Source organism: Lathyrus oleraceus, chromosome 1 (assembly GCF_024323335.1).
Source record: "Lathyrus oleraceus cultivar Zhongwan6 chromosome 1, CAAS_Psat_ZW6_1.0, whole genome shotgun sequence".
Classification (NCBI taxonomy): Eukaryota; Viridiplantae; Streptophyta; class Magnoliopsida; order Fabales; family Fabaceae; genus Lathyrus; species Lathyrus oleraceus.
The window spans coordinates 114,628,934-114,649,724 of record NC_066579.1 but is presented as its reverse complement, the minus strand read 5'-3'; the positions used below and the strand labels follow the sequence as shown (position 1 = coordinate 114,649,724).

At 31.9% G+C, this 20,791-nt stretch overlaps 2 protein-coding genes across 3 annotated transcripts; one reads left to right on the top strand and one right to left on the bottom strand.

The window, feature by feature from the left end:
* The first annotated feature begins 13,494 nt into the window (after positions 1–13,494).
* Positions 13,495–14,345, top strand: LOC127115504 (stress-induced protein KIN2). The gene is made up of 3 exons (XM_051047034.1): positions 13,495–13,617; positions 13,825–13,893; positions 14,107–14,345. Exons 1-3 carry the CDS (start codon positions 13,564–13,566, stop codon positions 14,179–14,181), a joined length of 198 nt encoding a protein of 65 aa, XP_050902991.1. The 5' UTR covers positions 13,495–13,563; the 3' UTR covers positions 14,182–14,345.
* A 1,094-nt stretch (positions 14,346–15,439) lies between these two features.
* LOC127120664 (uncharacterized) lies at positions 15,440–19,891 on the bottom strand. 2 transcript variants are annotated; one of them, XM_051051188.1, is made up of 9 exons: positions 19,512–19,891; positions 18,559–18,781; positions 18,246–18,447; positions 17,514–17,684; positions 17,322–17,438; positions 16,751–16,948; positions 16,609–16,668; positions 16,423–16,521; positions 15,440–16,167 (listed from the first exon to the last, which is right to left on the bottom strand). In XM_051051188.1, the coding sequence occupies exons 2-9, from the start codon at positions 18,699–18,701 to the stop codon at positions 16,048–16,050; spliced, it is 1,110 nt and encodes a 369-aa protein (XP_050907145.1). In that variant the 5' UTR covers positions 18,702–18,781; positions 19,512–19,891; the 3' UTR covers positions 15,440–16,047. The 2 variants fall into 2 exon arrangements, with proteins under 2 accessions (XP_050907145.1, XP_050907136.1); XM_051051179.1 differs by having other exon boundaries at positions 19,659–19,890.
* Between the last annotated feature and the right edge of the window lie 900 nt (positions 19,892–20,791).

The window sequence follows — 20,791 nt, the reverse complement described above, 5'->3', positions numbered from 1 at the left end:
ATAATGAAATTAATATGACTTAATGAAAATAAAGCAATTAAAATGAAAAATCAGAAATTCAAAAATATGTGGACCATCTGATCTCCCTCATTAATTGAGGTGGCAGATCAAATGGTCCAAAATGCGCGTTCCATGTGGTCTTGAGTCAATTGAGCAGCACGCGTGGTAATTAGAAGCAACGCTCAAGATTAAAACATTTCAAAAGGATCAGATGGCCTGGATTGATCCAGCACACCACCGGAGCCCTAGCTCCGATCATCTTCTCCGGTGAGGGCCACCGGACTGGTCCAACCAAAACTCAAAGAAAAATAAAAAATGAGTACACTATTTTGAAGGAAAAATGCTCAAGATCTCGAATATGGCCTCAATTTTTTCCAATTCTAAGTATATAAAAAGATATAGGGATTTGATATTTGAGGATCATGAACTGAGTTGCTTCGATTTGACCTCAAAGCAACTCAATCTTGTTGCCTACATTGGTAGAACTTCAGACAACCAAAAATCAACAAGAATAATGGAGAATTGAGTGAGAATCGAAGAGATAAAAATTCTGAAAATTCACCTTCTATGGAGCTTCAGATTGGCACGATCTTGCTATCAATTATGCTTGGCCTTGCTTCAGATGCTTGATGGAATGGAAATGGATCAAGGAAAAGGATGGACTCTTGGAGTTTCAATCTCAAAATAGTTGGAGATTTGAAACTTGATTTTCAAAGAAAATCTCCAAGCTTATCCTTTAATGGTGAGGGTTTGGGGTTGTTGAATCAAAGCTTGGGCGTGAGGTCCTCATTTCTGAGTAAGAGAGGTCTTATTTATAGGTCATGAGATTGATAATTGCACACTTCCATTTTTGGCAAAAGTTTGAAAATCTCTCTTGCATGCTTGCATGCGCGTGTGATAGGTCCATCAAGTGATTCACTTGGGTCCAAAATTGAGTGTAAGCCATGTTGAAATCATGTTGTCAAGCCATGCATTCGTGTATGAAAAATGGAACTTGAAATCATCCAAATGGTCCTTCAACTTTAACTCATGCGCAAGTTCCTCATACTTTGTCCAAAGGAGATGACTTTCAACTTTTTAGAAAGGTTAGATCAAGAGGAACAACTTTCACGTTGAACAATTTTTCATTTGAAGTTTGTATCATGAAGAATTTTGAGATGGAAGTTTGGAAAATCAAACATATTAAAAAAAATCTACGTACCAAGCCATATTTTCACTTCTTCCACCTTGAATAACTCTTTCTATGGACTTCAAATGAGAAAAGTTCCTTCATCAAAGTTGTATCTATTCTAAATCCCTTCAATTTGGTCACAAATTTGACCTCATTTGGGTTTATCATGAATGAGTTACGCATTTTAGAAGTTGATGAAAATCACTTGTTCAATGGTCTTGGCCCAAAATGACCTATAATGTTTCCTCTTGGCACATGCATTTGCAAGTTAAATTTGAACTTCCTACAAACATAAAAGTTTAAGTAGACATATTGAATTTGATCATGAAATTTTAATGGCTTTCATCACATAAAGATTGAGCAAGTTATGGTCTTGGGAATTTGACCTCCAAACTAGGGTTTAGACAAAATGACCTATAATCTTTCACCATAAAAAATGACTTTCCAAGAAAAACTATCTCTTGACCTCAACATGAAAGTTGTTTGGATTGTCATTTAAAGTAAGTTTTCTCTTGGAATCATTTTCATATGACAAAAAGTGTAGGAGATGGGGTCTAGGGAATCCCAGTTTTGACCAGTTGACTTTCTCTGGTCAACCACCATGAACCAACTTGCTAGCTTGATATTCTCTTGACCTTTGGGACTCATGGAGGATCATATATGCATAATATGATGTAATGTGAAGTATACCTTGAAATATTTGATCAATTGGTGAAGAAACTTGTTGAAGAAGTCACATAAGATACCCAGATGAATTAGGGTTTCCAAGGCAAACAAACTCCAAACTCTTAATGATTTCTTGATCAGAATGTCATATGAAGATCATGGGGATCCATATATGATACTTAGGTAAAATGTAAAGCTTTTCTTGATTGAGCTCCTTGCATTGAAGGTCTTAAACCCTAGATATGAGCTTGATAGAACATAGGTGTGCATACCCACTACCTACAAAAGAGTTAAACTATACATTGACATATTTTTGGTATTTTGGTTAGTAAATGATAAAAATAAAGGTTGAAACAATCAATTTATGATTGGTGATCTCTCCCAAGGAAAACCCAATGAATGAGGGGTAAGGAGGATGCCAAGGTGTGATCCCAATGTCAATGCATATGATGAGATGACATGAGGGATCTTAGGATCAAAATTGGGGTCTTACACAAACTTGATGATAATATCTCGTTGAAAGTAGAAGGAACTGGCGACATAGTTATTCAAAGGATGGAGAAAAAGTTATGATCAAAGATGTACTATATATACTTAGAATGAAGTGCAATCTACTAAGTGTTTGACAACTGGTCGAAAAAGGTTTCTCATTAATTATGAAACATGGATCCTTGGAAATGTTCGACACTCAGAATGATTTGGTCTTAAAATCTCCTTTATTGGAGAATAGGAAATTCAAGACCATGATCAATTCGAATGAAGTACAATGTCTAAAAATTGTTGTCGACCATAAGCATAGTTGGCTATCGCATTTGAGTTTTGGACATTTGAACTTTCTATCACTCAATCAATTGATTACTCAATATATGGTAATTGGTATACCAAGTCTTGAGATGCCCTAAAAACTTTATGAAGGTTGCTTAGTCGGAAAGCAATCTAGAAAGTCTTTCATTTTGACTATGCTAATGAGATCCTCTTGCATACTATAAATAGTACATTCAGATGTATGTGGACCATTTTAGGATCATATCATTGGTGGAAATAGGTATTTTGTCTCATTTGTCGATGAGTATAGTCGAAAGCTTTGGATCTATGTGATCAAGCAAAAGGACGAAGTATTTGCAATCCTTGAGAGATTCAAAATACTAACTAGAGTGAAAAGAAGATCAAGATTCTGCAAACAGATGGAGGTGGAGAATATACATCAAAGATGTTTGAAGAATTGTGTGTAGAATATGGTATTGATCATGAGGTAATTACTCCTTACACGCCTCAACATAATGGAATAGTATAAAGAAGAAACATGACCATATTGGACATGGCGAGATGCATGTTGAAGTAGAAGAATTTGCCAAAATCCTTATGGGGTAAAGATGTTTCCACCATTGTTTATATTTTGAACAGATACCTTACCAAGAAACTGAAGAACAAGCTTTTTGAAGAAGTGTGGAGTGGAAAACGACTATCATTGAGTCATATGAAGGTGTTTGGATCTATTTGTTACAATCATGTTTCTGATGTGAGAAGAAGGAAGCTTGATGACAAGAGTAAACCTATGATTCTAGTATGATATCACAAAACTATAGCATACAGGTTATTCAATCCAATCAATGAGAATATCATGATGAGTCGAGATATTGTTATTGATGAAAATTATGCTTGGGATTGGAATTATGGTGATCCAAATAATAAGCCATTGATGATCTATGTCATCGACGAAGAAATCGATGAAGTCGAAGTCGAAGCAATTGTTGATATTCCTGTCGAAGCGGTTGCTGACATTCCCGACACAGTTGAAGTCGAAGAGAGTATGGCTAGCACAAGCCAGAGACCTCAAAGAACTAGAGTCTGTCCAACAAGACTTGAATACCATGAAGTGACTGGTGATGAAAAAGTCACATCATATGGTGAATTAGTTCATTTTGCTTTACTTCCAGGTGTTGAACGAATCAACTATAGTGAGGCTTTAAAGAATATGAAATGGATGTATGTTCTGGTCGAAGAGTTACAAGCAATCAAAACAAAATAACACATGGGAGTTAGTCGAATTGTCGGTATATAGAAAAGTTATCAAAGTGGAGTGGGTGTTCAAGTTAAATCACAATGTTGAGGGGTTGATAGCAAGACATAAGGCGAGATTGGTAGCTAGAGGATTTCCTCATAGAGAAGGACTCGACTACTCTAAAGTATATGCATATGTCGTAAGATTGGAGATTGTCATATTGGTTGTAGCCTTAACATGCAAGCACAGTTAGTTGACATTTCACTTAGATGTGAAATCAATATTTTTGAATGGTCCCTTAGGTGAAAAAGTATATGTCAACAACCTCATGGGTTTGTGATACAGGAGGAAGCAAAAAAAGTGTATAATTTGCACAAAGCGCTCTATGGCCTCAAGCAGGCACCTAAGGCATGGAGCAAGAATATCGGCTCATACTTAGTCGAATTGGGATTCCTCAAATGCAAGCCCGAGTATGGTGTCTATGTTCAAGTTATGGCACAAGATATAACAATCATCTTACTATATGTTGATAACTTGCCGCTAACTAGAAATAGATTGATGAACTTGTCGAAGTTCAAAGAGCTGATGATGAGGGAATTTGAAATGTCGGGTCTGGGAAACTTATCTTATTTCCTAGGCATGGAATTTCAAATGTCGAAACAAGGTATGATTCTCAATCAAAGAAATTATATTAAATAGATACTTAAGAGATTCATGATGGAAGATTCTACTCCTGTATCTTCGCCTGTCGAACCAAATTTGAAGTTGGATAAGCATGGAAAGGAAGACAAAGTCGATGCAACTTTGTTCAAACAAGTTATTGGATCTCTGAGATATGTGTGCAAAAGTCAACCTGATATAGGGTTCTCAGTCATATTAGTGAGCAGATACATGAGTGAACCAAGGGTGTCACACATGAAAGATGCAAGAAGAATCCTGATATACTTAAAAGGATCAATAAACTATGGAATTCTATTTTGACGAGACTCTGAAAGCAAAGAAACTATGGTTACTTTCTATTTAGATGTTGATTGGTATGGAGATCAGGAATATCGAAGAAGCATAACTAGTTATTTCTTTCAAGTATTTGGTGCCTCAATCTCATGGTGCTCGAGAAAGTAACCGGTGGTGACATTGTCATCGTGTGAGGCTGAATATGTAACAGGATCCTATGTTGTGTATCAAGTAATCTGGATCAGATTTGTGCTGGAAGAGATTGAGGTCGAAGTGAAGAAACCTATGGTGTTGCAGATCGACAACAAGTCAATCATAAATCTTACAAAGAATCTAGTTTTGCATGGAAGGAGTAAGCACATCGAAGCTAGATTTCACTTCTTAAGGGATAAGGTAAATTGAGGTGAACTTGAAGTAAGGCGTTGCTGAAGTGAAGCACAGTTGGCAGATATTTTCACCAAAGGTTTGAAGATCGACAGATTCTTGAATTTGAGAAAGAAATTAGCAATAGTTCAGATAGACTGTGATTAGAGTATGTTCGACAACTTGGATTATAGGGGTATATTGTGGTATAATCCAAGTTGTGTAGTCCAAAACCAAAGTTAGTTAGGGTTTATGATTTTTTACTTAGTATAAAAGCTAGCTACATATAAATAGACATATTTTGTAATTCAGTTTGTACAATCATAATTCAATAATATCAATCCTTATTTTCATTCTCTCACATTCTTTCTCTCCTCACTAAAAGTGCCTCACGCACTAACAATCACGGGTATCGACAATGACATTATTAGTACACAATGTTATTAGTGACAATGGATATATTATTAGTGTTTATGCAATCATTAGAACTATGATTATCATCATGTAAGGAAGACTCAATTTTATAGCATGCATAACATAACTAAACATCAATGCAATTGTCATAAGTATAAGTGTCAATATACTCAAACAAGGATGGGAGATCTTTAGTGAACTCATAAATGCACTCATAAGTCCCCTCTTCATAAATTAAATGATCTAGTAACTCTTGTGAAAAGAGAGAGTTCTCTTTTACATTTTCAAGAATAAATTAAATAATGTTACCCCCGAATTTTACTGAGATTATCCATGCATAAACATCAATTTTTGTTATAGCAATTTTTAAGAATGATCAGCTTAAAATAAGAGGTGTCTTGTTGGAACTTGTCTCTATATTAATTTTGAGGATGTAAAATTATGCATACAAAAAAAAGATTAAATCATTATCTTTAATAAGAACATCCTCGACGAGTTCGATAAGACAAACAAGACTTCTATTCTCCAACTAAAATATGAAACCTGATGACATCCATCCTTACTGGTATTTAGTATTTATATTTAGTACATTTTAATAGATGTTATCAATTATTTTGTTTAATATCTTTTTTGATCTTGTATGTTAACCTCATGGTTCTTTTTGGTCCCTTCACTTAAGAAAAATCATATTGGTCACATAAATGTTCAAAATAGACCATATTAGTTCTTTCCATTCATTTTTGGTCCCTTCATTTTTGGATTTTTCCATTGCTAATTAGATGAAAATTACTAATATGATGCATTTTGAAGAGTTGAGGGACCAATATGATACTTTTTTAAATTAAGGGACAAAAAAACCTGAGGTTAACTAAAATGACTGAAAAGAATATTAAAACTAGTTATTTTTATTAATTTCTAGTCTAATAATGTTTATAAATAGATTGAGCGTGAATTCTATACCATTGTGGTTAGATTGTGAAATCAATCTTTTTATCCATTATTTTCTATTATTTGACATATTTTCTGAAAGATATAAAAGACTGACTAAAAGCTAAGAAAGTCATGACAAAGTCCATGATAGCTAAGAAGGAGGAAAAAAAGTCACTTGAAAAAGTTATGACCCAAAATAGTAATTTGAGAGCCCAAATCATGTATATTCCAGCCTAAGGCAAGCTTCAAGTATGGAATGCATTGTATTCCATCAAGGTGCACTACTTTTCCACGTGTTCAAGTGCGTTGCATTTTTACGAGAATTTATGATCCACTTTTCATACCAATTTACAGCAATCACTTCCAAAAATAGTATCACTTGCACTACTATTTAAATAAAGGCTAAGAGTGAAACCAATACATCAAATTTCTTAGGGTAGAATAATACAGTAAAGAGAAGATATCAATAAAGGCAAAGAGAGAAGGCACACTTCAACTATGGAGTTAGAGATTCTCCCTATAACCTTTCATGTGTAAATCTTTACTCTTTTATTTGGTTCTCTTATTTGAACCATGAGTAGCTAAACTCTCAATTGTTGGAGATGAGTAACTAATTTTGTTAATATTCTTGTATTCTTAAATGAATTTTATCTTTTGAATAATTACTATTATGTTGTTTATTTAGTATTCGGTCTTAATATTTTTTATTGATTGAACACATATAAAATGATGGGTTAAATAAGTTTTTGGTCCCTCTAAATATGATCAATTTCACTTTTAATCCCTCTAAACATTTCCTTCAAATAATGATCCTCCTAATACTTTTCATCCATATTTTTGGGCCTACATGTGGCAATGCCATAGTGGCAAAAATATTGACATGGATGTCACATGACAATTATTTCCATTTTTTATTTTTATATTAATTAAAATTTTAGTTACGAAAAGTTTGTCGCTAAGAAGAACATCATACATAAACCCAGAAATGGTACCTAATCTGTAGCTAATTCCTAGCTAATCCCTAGCTAATTTAATCACATCATTCTTATGAACTAAAATTCATTTTTTTCATGACTTTTTTCAAGAAAGTTTATAATCTTATAAAGATCTCTCGACTAAAAATCTATTTTTTTTTACTTGAGATGAATTATATATGAATTGTTTTAACGTCGATTTTCCATGAAACGAAAATAACACAAACATTGGCATATGATTGAATTTTGAGATGATATTTTGTGGAAACCTATCTCATAACACAAAAAATGTATCTGCAAAGTTTCTTGACATTCTGAATAATTCTCGCTTTACTTTGATATTTCAAACACATATATATGTATTTCTATCGAAAAGTCAAAATAAATCGAGATTTATTCATAATGCCGTGAAACTTTTCATATCCTTTTTATGTATTATCAGATAGGTCTCTACAAAAAATTAGCTCAAAATTCAATCATATATCAACGGATGCATTGTTTCCATTTCATGGAAAATCGACGTTAAAAAAATCATATTTAATTTATATAATATCAAACAAATTTAAATTTTTGTGGTAGGGATCCTTATAATGTGATAAACATTCATGCCAAAAACATAAAAATAAACAAAGTCTAGGTCATAATAATGTTTTTCGCCTCTACAAAAAAATACATATACATGTGTTTCGATCGAAAACTCAAAATAAATCGAGACTTATTCAAATTTCATGAAACATTGCGGATACATTTCATGTGTGATAGGTATATTCAAAATATCAACCCAAAATTCAATCATATATCAACGTTTTCATTATTTATGTATCATAGAAAAATGACGCTTACAAAATTCATATTTAATTTATCTCAGGTAAAACAAAATCAACTTTTTGTAGGAGAAATCCTTATAATGCGATAAACTTTTATGAAAAAAGACATGGAGAAAACAAAGTCTAGGTCATTATAATGATTTTCCCATATATATATATATATATATATATATATATATATATATATATATATATATATATATATATATATAGAGAGAGAGAGAGAGAGAGAGAGAGGAGGCACATATAGTGCAATGGGGCTGCTGCCTCCACTAACTTTTTAAAATTAATTATACTAACATATTTTATATTATTTAAATAATAAAATTTTAATAATTTAATATTTGTTTTAAATATAATTTAAGATATTTCTTCTACTAAATTAATATTTTCTTAAAAAAACAATTATAAATATTTTGTATTTATTGATATATTTATTTTTTGATAATATAAATCAACAATTTTTTAAATCATCATGATGTGTTTATTTTTAAATTTATTTTTTGTTTTGTGTACAAAAATAATGAACAATAAATTCTTTTTAATAGAGATTAAAATGGTGCATTGGAATTTTAAAATAGTTTTACATTATTCTTCAATAAAAATTGATTAATATACTATGTCATAAATGTAATTTTAAAATATAAGTGTATTTTGACGGAATATAAGTTGTTGATTGATTGTCAATATAAAATTATTTTAAATTGTCGATGTATATTCTTTTTTCCGTTTCAACAATAGCTTTGTGAAAAATCAAATATCTAATAATATAAAATATTAAAAAAAAAAAATTTGATCACAAAATAAAAATATATATTTTAATAACATTAAAAATAAATTTATCATACAATAATTTAATTTAAATTTATTTGCCCCCACTTGTTAATATTTCTGACTTCATCCCTATATATAGAGAGAGATAGATAGATAGATAAATAGATGTGTGTGAGTGTGTGTGCGTGCGCGCGTCTGTGTGTGCGCGTATGTTCGTGTGTGTATGTGTTCACGTGTGTGTAAATCAAAATAAATCAAAATTTCATGAAATATTGCATATCCATTTCATGTCCTATGAGATAGGTCTCTACAAAAGGTTATCTCAATATTTAATCATATATCAACGTTTGCGTTGTTTCCTTTTCAAGGAAAATTAATGTTAAAGAAATCATATTTAATTCATCTCAAGTATAAAAAATTAATTCTTTGTGTGAGAAATCCTTATAAGGTTATAAACATTCGTGCAAAAAATGATGAAAAAAATATGAATTTTATGTCATAAGAATGGTGTGTTTAAATTATCTAGCGATTAGTTAGGAATTAGCTACAAATTAGCTACCATTTATGGGTAAGTTATGGTGTTCATCTTAGCGACGGACTTTCTGTCGCTTTAATTTTAAGTTATATAAAAAATAAAAATGGAAAGAATTGTCATGTGACATCCATGTCAGCATTTTTGTTACGCTCACATTGTCACGTGTATGCCTAGTCATCACAAAATTCTATATGGTATGTCACATCAGCTTCTTTTAAAAGCCGTTAACACGAGAGACCAAAAGTGTGGATGAAAAATATTATGAGGATCATTCTTTAAAGAAAATTTTTAGATTGACTAAAAGTGAAATTGGCCATATTTAGAGAGACTATAAACATATTTAATCCTAAAATAATTTATAATTTATTTTATGAAATGAAAGTAAAATTAATAGTTGTTATAAACTAGATATTCTAGTTGACCGCCGCCGAGATATAGATGGTTGAAACTATAAAACTCATATATTTAGGTTGTGTAAACGTTTAACCCTAGATTTTAACTTACCAATAGAGGAGTTAAACTAATTTGTTAAAGCTATAATCCTAACAGATTAATATTATATAAACTTGGGAATATGTAAGAACATGGAGTAATATACTTAATTGGCAAGGTCAAATAAGGATTACGAGAGGAATTCCAAAAGTAGCATCTTTCCTAATATTTTTTTATCATTAATTTTACAAACTTTTATCTTTCTTATTATATTATTCAAATTTTGTTCAACTATTTCAAATATTAAATTCAATTTTAAACTTAAAATCAGTCATTGTACTCGATACTTAGTGGTAGTCATTGTGATATTACTTGCAACGATCTAGTACACTTGTTAGATTGTCATCAACACCTATACGATGTAAATGACCCAAAGTAAGAGACTTATAAAAAGAATTAGACATATTAATAATCGAATTCACTATCACCTATGGTACTCAGGATATTAAAAACTTCAGGGTCTTTGCACTCTTCAGTATGCTTTTGTTATTGTATAGTTGCAGATATATCTCTACTCATTTTAACTCTTAACATTCCCCTTGAGCTTCCTTTTTCTTGTAAAAAACTCCTTGAGGAACTTGGAATATCTATCCATTTTCTTGATTTTCTCAAGAAGTGGAATATTCATATTAACCTTCTTGAAAATATCCTAGATTTCCATATTTACGTCTTTCTAATCCATCTTATTAGTCTTCAGAACTCTTTGGGGAAATAGGAGGGGCACGGATGGTTCATCATTTTTATCAGAATCTTCATCAAAATTTTATTAGATGTAGGTTCGTGAGTCGATTTTTTTTCTTCTACTTTTCTTTATTTTTTTCTCCATTCAAATTTGTTTCTACACCTGCTTCAGCTTCTTTGTCCTACCTAAAAGTGATTTTACTAACATTTAGATTTTGTATTATTTGGGAAGGAGGGTGTCCACACCCATGAACTTGTATCTTATTCATGGAAGTTAATAGTTGTTTAATATTTTCTTCCATGTTTTGAATAGTTACATTTTTCTCTATTGTAACTTGAGATTATTTACCGCCATCTGTTTAATAAGATCTTCCAAGGAGTGATCATAGTTTGCATCTATTGTAATGTTTTGCACAAATGGTGATGATTTAGGTTGTTGGTGATACATAGTATAAGCGTTTGTGTATTCTGATTTTGGATGATTTCTCCAAGTAGAATTATACTTGTTAGAAGACATGTCATAGTTGGAATAAGTCATGTCATTATAAATGTTTGTTGTGTAGGCTTGAGGAGTATCAACAATAGCACCCTCTTGTCAGGTAGTACATGAATCTATAGTGTATTCTATATATGGGAAAATAGCACAAGTTCTTAATGTTTGAGCCTAACACAATACCCTTTTTTTCATTAATACGATGAGTTCATCATGTTGGCTCTTCATCTTCTTGTGGATATTGGCTTGTATCGCATTGACTTTCTTTGCTATCACCATTGAATTTCTTTTAGTTGTAAATTGTTTTTCCATCACCATTTTCTTAAGGGGTGTGTTTTTAATCAGTATTCTTGCATCTATAGGTGTTTTATCAACAAGTGTTCGTCCAGTATCAATGTCCATTCTGTTTCGACCCATATGCATCAACCCTTCATAAAATTAATGGATGAGCAGTTGTTTAGATATTGGATGGTGATGAAAGCTTGCATACAATTTCTTAAATATCTTCAAGTATTCATGAAAAGATTATGATTTAATCTTCTTAATGTCATATATTTCTCTCCTGGTTGAAAAAAACTCTGAATTCAGGAAAGAACTTCTCTAGGAACAGTTTCTTTCCAATTGTTCCAAGTTGCTACATAGGAGATAGTACAACCAATATTTTGTTGCATCTTAGAGTGAGAAAGAGACTAACCTTAATTTGATGTGCTCTTTTGGAACTCCTTGAGGTTTCATGGTTATGCATATATTTTGTAACAATTGGGTCAAGGGAAAGCATATGAGAAGAAGGGGTTTTGAGACTTCCAGAGCAACTTAAGTTCCACTCTTAGGATACACTTAATTAAAGTGTATGATTGAATGAAGATCATTAGATGCCATAACGACTAATACGTGCATTGTGTAGAAGATGTGAGATTGCTGAAAAGTCTAAAATTTTCCTCTCTGTCTTACTCAGTCAATGACTTGTGTATCAGAGTATTTGTAGGTACCACTCCCACGACATCGGCCAAAGCATCAATGAACAATTAGTTACTCGAGCTCACTATCTCATCAAAAAATCAAGTATGTCATCAAGATTTATTAGGTCCATAACGAATCACATGCACATAGTAGATTTGTAAATAGATTAATTGGAGATGAGATCTCATCTAAGTTTGATGATTCGAGTTACAATGCTCCTCCACTTTATTTGACTTTTTTCCCTCTCCGTGGTGAAGCCTTTTCCAGATCATCATGATGTCACTAAAGCCTTTATGATTCCCTAGGCGACGCATATGCTCGCCTAACAATCATGTTCTTCAAAAACTCCAAACTTTCTCATTTGATTCGCTAGGCTATTTGTTGAATCATCTAACATATTTCTCAAACTTAGTCCTTATAATTTTTATCTTTAAAGCTATCCTTGATCAATCACCCTACACATGAGATATAAATAGGTCAAAGTAACTATGATCAATACCTAAAATCTAACCATCTAATATGCACAATGAATTGGGATATTTTCATATATTTTTTTAAAACAAACTTAATAAGTGTCGTGAACTATACATAGACAACTATGTAAAATTGTCACTTATCACATTTCATTAGTAACATATCAGAATTTAAACCAAACCAAAAATTCACTTCCTATAACAAGAATCTGCCAAGATGACCCATTCTCCTTATATTTTTCTTTTAACTAGCATTTATCTAGAAAAAATAAACTTGTAATTTATGTTTCAATAACCAAAATCTAATCTTAATTACTCATAATTAAAGTGATATACTTAGAGATTAAATTAACCTTCATTCAAATTAACAGAACATCTACATTTTTATTAAAATCACATGAAAGAAAAATAAATCTTTTCCCTCTTTACCCTAAATCCAAACACATTTTAGTATCTCTTTACTATTAGCGAATAGAGTTTTGTACCACTGATTTCAGTCATAACATCAAATTTAATTTTCTCAATAATAATTATCAATAAAAATTTATCATACTAGCTAATTAAGGAAAGTGATTAGGCTTATGATTAATAAATCTCCTCCACATATATGCAATTTTTGACCAATTAAATACCTAAGTTTTTTTCTAAGAATAGTAGCATACGACATGTTCTCTTGTGAAAACGTATATGAAGGAGCAAATAGTGAATCTCAAATTGTACACGTGTTGAATAATACAATGATTTGAGAAACTATATAAACTCCAATTCACATTAAGAAATAAACATCACAAACATTACAAAGTTAATCTTCATTTCATATTCATTTAGTTTATAACTCAACATTTTCATAGAAGATGGATTCACAAAAGATGAACTACAATGCTGGACAAGCCCAGGGCCAAGCTGAGGTATTCCTCAACCCTAATTAGGATTTTTTACCTATAATTTTTGTCGCGTCAAAATATCGATATAATTTAGACCTTTTAAATTGACTATAAAATTAAATCATAGATTTGATGTCAAAATACATCTAATTTCTTTTATATGAATTGAACTGTTTCATTAATAAACGACTCTAGAAATCGAGCTCTTAATATTTTTTTATGTTGTTGTAGGAAAAGACAAACACCATGATGGATAAGGCTAGCAACGTTGCTCAATCGGCTAAAGAAACGGCACAAGAGGTTTTTATTTTTAATTAACTTTTTAATTATTATTTTATATTTAAATTTATTACGGTCATTCTGATTCAGTCATTCTCGAAATGTGAATCGTGTCTGTGAATTAAGAAAAAAAAATTGATGGTGATATAATTTGAAAAATATTGTATTAATAATTTTCATTTTTTATTTTTTATTTTTTATCCCATTAAAAGTAATGTTTTATTTTTGGTATAGGCTGGGCAGCAAGTGAAGGAAAAGGCACAAGCAGCTGCTGAAGCTGTCAAGAATGCAACAGGGTTGAACAAATAATTTCAATGAAGCTAGATGGATGATTAAGCCAAATTTAGTTTCTCTTAAATAAAATTTGTTCATCTGCTTAATTTATTTTGCAAGAACATTTTATTTTTCAAATGTAATGATTCTACATTTCCATAAATGAGTATATTCAGGTTTCAAATTTGAAATGGCATAGAAATTTATTTCATTCATTTCCAAATTGGTGTCCAAAATCTAATACACATTTATGTTTTATGGATTGAATTAAGGAAACACTTATACATGATTGACTTATGCAATTGCACTAATAAACACCTAATCATAACTTTCAAGAGAAACAAGTGCACTAATTAACATTGAAAAGTGATATTTTAAAAGTTAATTGAATAATAAAGTTTAAAAGTTAATTTTAGAATTAGATATTTTAATTTTAGAGACAAAAGTAATTCTGTTATAAAGCAAAGTCAAAATCAATTTTATATTTTTAAGTGTATGTTTGGTTTTAAGATTAGAGCACTTGGAATTAATATGTGAAAAATTGATTATTTAAGTGTTTGAAAATGAGTTTAAAAGATCACAAACGCAAGTCTATGCTGAAAATGAGGTGTATTGGGATGTGAAAATGAGGTTTCAAATTCATTACCAAACACACACTATGACATGTTTGATTGCTATCAAGTAGTATAATTGATTTTGCTATTGATTTTACTTAAAACATATTATGGTTAGTTTTTAAATTTAAACGTGATTTTTATATTAAAATTTATTGATAAATTTATTTTTTAAAATTTTTTCTAAACATAAATCATTTATCTTCAATTTATTTTTAGTCATAATCAATTTTATAAAATCAATTCATTCAAAATCAATTTATTTTACCGCATAACCAAATACATTAAAATTAACTACTGCATAATCAAACACATTAAAATTAATTAATCATACCGTATACCGCATAACCAAACACATTAAAATTAACAATTCTAACTAATCATACCGTGTATATTTGATTTAACTTTTATCAATTTTAGAAATATAATATATAATTGATTTTAGAATTATTTTGAAGTGTCATGATACTTCTAAAATTGAATTGCAATTTGACATTCAACTCACATTATGCAATTTAATATTCAACTCAATTTTACATAAAATTATTCTAACCTAATCACTTTATATTCAACTCACTTTAAATCAGAATTAATTTTACATAATCCATTCACTTAGAATCATTTTTTTCCGCAACCAAATATGTGCTTAACTAGTTTGAAGTTATTCAAAAAAAGATTAATGAACACAATTAACATTTCTTATAAATAATTGAGTTTTGATGAATTACATTACAATTGACTCTTTCTATATGTACTATCACAAAAACAATAATAACAATTTTTATGACAATTTCATCTATACACAGTACTAGTAGGAAACAAGAAGAATTGAGTCAACAGATTTTCACATTCACTGAAGCCTAACACTTGAAGAAAACAGTCATTAACTGATACAATTGTACAAAGAATGTGAAATATGGTCACAATTACAGAATCAAATGGTATGATTCTCACACTAGCAGCAAAAGAGACCTACAGTTAGAGGTGTTCGATTTTCGAATAGTTCTGCAGGTCCATTCTGGTCTTCAAATGTTTGTGGCGTTGTCGCAGTAGTTCTTGATTGTTACAAAAATACAGAAACATACATAAATGCATATTTTGTTTGTTAGTTCAGTCATTGAATGCGTCTTCCGTTAATAAATGTGATTCATCAAATTAATAACAAAAACATACTGTATGATGTTTCTGTAATTTCATACATTCAAGAACTATAGTGACAGCCAAGTCTCACATTTAGAAACCAAAATGACTTTTTACTCAGTTTTCTTCTGCGTGTCATACTTCGGCTTCAGTTGCTCTGGATGCTTGGAAGAATTGGCTTTTCATTTTCGGAAATTTCTCCTGATCGACTTATCTTTCCATTCTTCTTCTCGTACTCTAGTTTCAGTTCTTCTAATCGCTTTGTTATCTGACAAAGAATAAAAATATAGATGCATAATCATAAGAAATGCGACTTGAACAAATATAATATATTTTGAAATCCAAGAAGAAAAACAAGTATTTTTGGGTCTGCATCGGTGTTGTTAAATAGCGGATATAGCAGCGCTATATAGCACTGTAGCCTAGCAGAAATTGTTGGAACCGCTATTTTTGGCGAATCACAATAGACAACATTGGTCTGTGCAAGTGAAAATAGATTGAAAAGTATAGGAAGGAATAGAACCTTGATGGAATAAGCCAACGGCAATAACGTGTCAGGATTCATTGCATCCTCGGAGAAGTTTTTCAAGCCGTGTATCAGTTTCTCAAAGGGTAATTTAACCTGATAAGCAAACGAAAAAACAAGCAATGAGTGGAAATTCGGTTTGAGTCATAAAAGATACAAGGTCACATTATGCGTATTACTTACCAAGTCATCATGGCAGTACTTTAAAAGGGCCAAGCCAACTTTAAAAACAATTTTAACACCCTGGAAGGACAAGAATGTCGTTATTATAAAAATTAGGGTTTGCACGCGACAAATGGAACTTCTTTGGGAGAGCGTGGCTTACCTCGTAGAGAAACACATCCCAGATTCGCAGAGCTAAATGGAATGGAAAGGAATATGAAAATACAGTTATGAACCATTGGCTTGCATACATGCTAGGATTTATCATTTCTTGTGAAAAATGTTCTCCCAACTTCGGTAAATGCTCCCTCACCAAACATTCGAATTGAAAGAGGTATTGCTGTACCAGAGGCAATCCTGCCTACATTCAAAGAGGCAATTAATAGTCACAACATGTGTTCAAATTAAAACATTTCAAGGCCTTTAGTCATACGAGAGCCAGTGCTGTCAAATAGCTGCTATAGCAGCGTTAATAATAGTGTAACAGACTAACAAAATTATGAACATATGGCTATTGTTCTGTGACACGCTATTCGGTACAAGAGTTGTCAAATAGCTGCTATAACAGCACTGTGTCATTGTGGCATAGCAGAATTAGAAGTTTAGAACAACCGCTATTTTTCGCAATATGCGATTGACAATACTGCAAAATGAATGTTACAAGAGAAAGGAATAACATAATACATTGACAGTATCAACAATCAACTAATGAATTCATGGAACAGAATAGTTACCAGATACAGGCCCTCCATTGGCGCATGAACGGCACCTTTAAGCAATGCCACCAATAACCAAAATGCATCCTCCTCGCTCATGTAAAGAAGCAAAAGACCAGCTAAAAACCCCATTCCCTGGAATTTCAATTTATCAATATTAGGAATAACTTTGCAACAAGCACAAAAAAGTGACAGGTTCCTGAGTAAAACCTGAACATATCCTACGTCTCTGTCAAAAACTGAGTAAGCTTTTAGAACATTGTAGAGAGACCGTTGCCCAGGTCCATGTCTTTGTTGGAAGAATACATGTGAAGGGAAAGTCCGAGAAATGTCTCGAATTATATCCAATTCAGAGGCCGATGTCTCATATATCACCAATTGCTGCAATAAGCATCATACTTAGTCAAACAGACAAATGTGGAACAGTTGTTGGATAATATTCGGACCAATGTCAAAAAGAACATGGAGGAAACCTCATAATATAAATAATAAATACACCCTATTCGGATAAACAAATTAATTAAGAGTGTACAGCATAAACATTTATCATGTTTATGCATAAGCTATTTCTATTAACAAGATAAAGTAGTCAAATTATTTTCATTTAACCTATAAGCTGTTTCTGTAAGCTATCCTGGAGAGCTCATGAAAATTAAGTTGAAAACCGTTCATGGACGTGTCATAATTTGTCTCTATATGCACACTCGAACAGACTCATGAGTATTTATGTCAGTAGATAAGTTCAAATAAGTTAATCCCAAGAGACCTTTTAACGCGTAGCCGTCAGAAACCTAATTGTACATGTAAAATGTAAAATTTTCTTCAATTCATATTAGTTAGTGAACTGCAACAAGAACAAAACTGTGACTAGCACTAATCATAGCTTATAAACATTGTACAGATAAGTTACAATATATTGTTTGAATAAGTTAACTTTATTACCTCGTAAACTCCAGGATTCATCAGCAATAGGTCTCGGCTTCCAGATATTAACTGCCAAACAAGGCCCCTTAAACAATCAGGAATCCCTTTCCTGATACGCCTTTTAACAACATTAGGTTTTTTCCTTAGGTAATGTTTCCAATCACTCCCACCAACCCCAATCATCTTCCTCCATTTTCTAACCCTTCTCCGCTCCTTAATTCTGATCAAAGATAGATGACTATAAAGTTAAAAATAACCGACCAAATTTTGATGCTAATTCATGCTTAAAAACACAGAAACACATAAAGCAGCAAGAGAAAAAACAACGTACTTCTCGTACTCATATGCTGATCTACTCGTCTTGACTACGCCCTCAGAAGTATTAGCATCCGGTTTTACAAACCCGAATCTATCCAACGATCTTGGTGAAGGAAGTGGACCTGTTTCATAGTCGTCATTTCTTTTCTTTTCCATTCAAAAAGCACAAATTAGCGCTCTCAATCCAGAACATAAATGACATAGTTTGCCTCCTTAAACATTACAATGACAAAAACCTGAAAATAAAAAGTGCATAAAAGATGATGTCATTATCATTTTACTAAAACCATTGTAAAGAAAAGAAAATAAATTTGCACACACATAATTGTAGTATTTGCTTAATTCATCTAAAGTTGTTGACATGCACATCAAATATTGAGTAACCGAATCCTGCAAATTAACAATGTTGTTAAATTGCGCCTATAGTTGCGCTATAGTGCTATAGCATAGCGAAAGTTATTGTTCCACAATACACTATTTAGTACAAATGTTGTCAAATAGCGGCTATTGCAGCACTACAGCACTCTTGTGCAGCGGAATTTGAAAAGACGACTATTTGCTGTGATTGGCTGATAACTTTACAAAATTCATTGATGTCTCTTTAGCACCGACACCTTTAAAAAAAGTGTGCCAGGCCGTCCGTAACGGACACGGACGCTTGTGATTATTTTAACTTATTCATTTTTCAAATTATTATATGTGTTGACGTGTCAGAGTCAGAGTTGTATTTCTGATATCCATGCTTAATAGACTGATATATCCCAAAAAGTAAAGTAAAAACATGTTTCTTTCATTCTTCATTAAGCTATAACTTATAAGAGAAAGCTATGATTGTGCTCCCAAAGATACACTATCTATAAATTTCAGTTTTTCCATTCAATGTAAAACAGATACTTCTAAACTTCACAAAGAGCTAAAAGAACACAATTTACAACCAAAAAAAAAGTGTGATGGCATGAACCATACCATAAATCTAAGGGTATATGATGTGATTTCAATTCCGCTTTCAAGAAACAACAGATTATTCGATCAAATGATGAAAATCAGCGGTGATAACAAAAGGGGTTAATTAGGGTACCCAAAATTCTCAAAAAAACATTATCAGCTACGAACCTTGAAATTGTGAATGATGATGGGGTTAATTGATTGAAGGGTACTGTGTGTGAGATTGTGAAAGAACAAGAAGATTTTTTTATGTGGAGTCGCCTGAAAAACCCTCGAAAATTGGAATTGGAGGTTGAACGGTTGTTTGGAAGAAGGAAGGAACGATCCAAAATAAACATGAAATTGAATGAGTTGCCAGATAAAGAAGAAAGGATCTTTTTCTTTTCTTTAGGTAAGGAGAAAAAATTGATATTTGTGTTATAATAATATTTCCCCATTAAAAATATCTATTTTAGCAATAGATGAAGATTTTTATTTTTAAAATAACTATTTTTTAATTAATTTTTTTAAAGTAATTATAATTTTAAATAAAATACTAAATTAACCATGTTTTTAAAAAAATCGAAGATAAGTGGAGTAGCCATGCATGTTGGCGCATAGCGCATGTATGCATTCTCTAGGAGCATGCGCCACATGCAATGGCTATTATATTGCTTAGGATTTTCTATATATACCTCAGTTTCTCCCCGTCATTTTTCGTCGACCTTCATCCATTCCACATCATTTTTCACTCATCTTCGAATACGCGTGTTGTTAGACGGTCCTTTTACTTTTTTCGCATCATTGTGCCAAACTACCTCTCCTTGATATCCAGACCAATAATCCTCAGTTGCTACCACCAGAAAGTTATTGTTGTACACATTGCGTAGGTTTATGACTTTGTAAACGACAAATAATAAGTTGGAAGAGTCATGTCGAGCCTTTGAACATGCCACTATGACATGAGAGCAAGGCATACGGAATGCTTGGAACTTTCTGCAATCGCACCAGCCTCTATCTAGTTCTACTTGGTATTATCCCCCTGGTCTCCCCCTCATTATGGTCCGTTGTGTCATCTACGCTGAACCAACATTTGCTTTGGTCAAACATTGTAACGACATGTGTGTTAGCTTTGGCAGCTTCCTCCTTAATGAATTTCATTGAAATTTCACTAAACAGCTGCCCCGATTGTAACATTGAACCCTATGAACGTCTGATCTCAAACAGTGACCCTAACCTAAAGTAGGTTACTCTCACTAAAGCGGTTATCAGTAGGTTCCAGATACCTTTGAAGACAAAGTTCATTGATTCCACGAGATTTG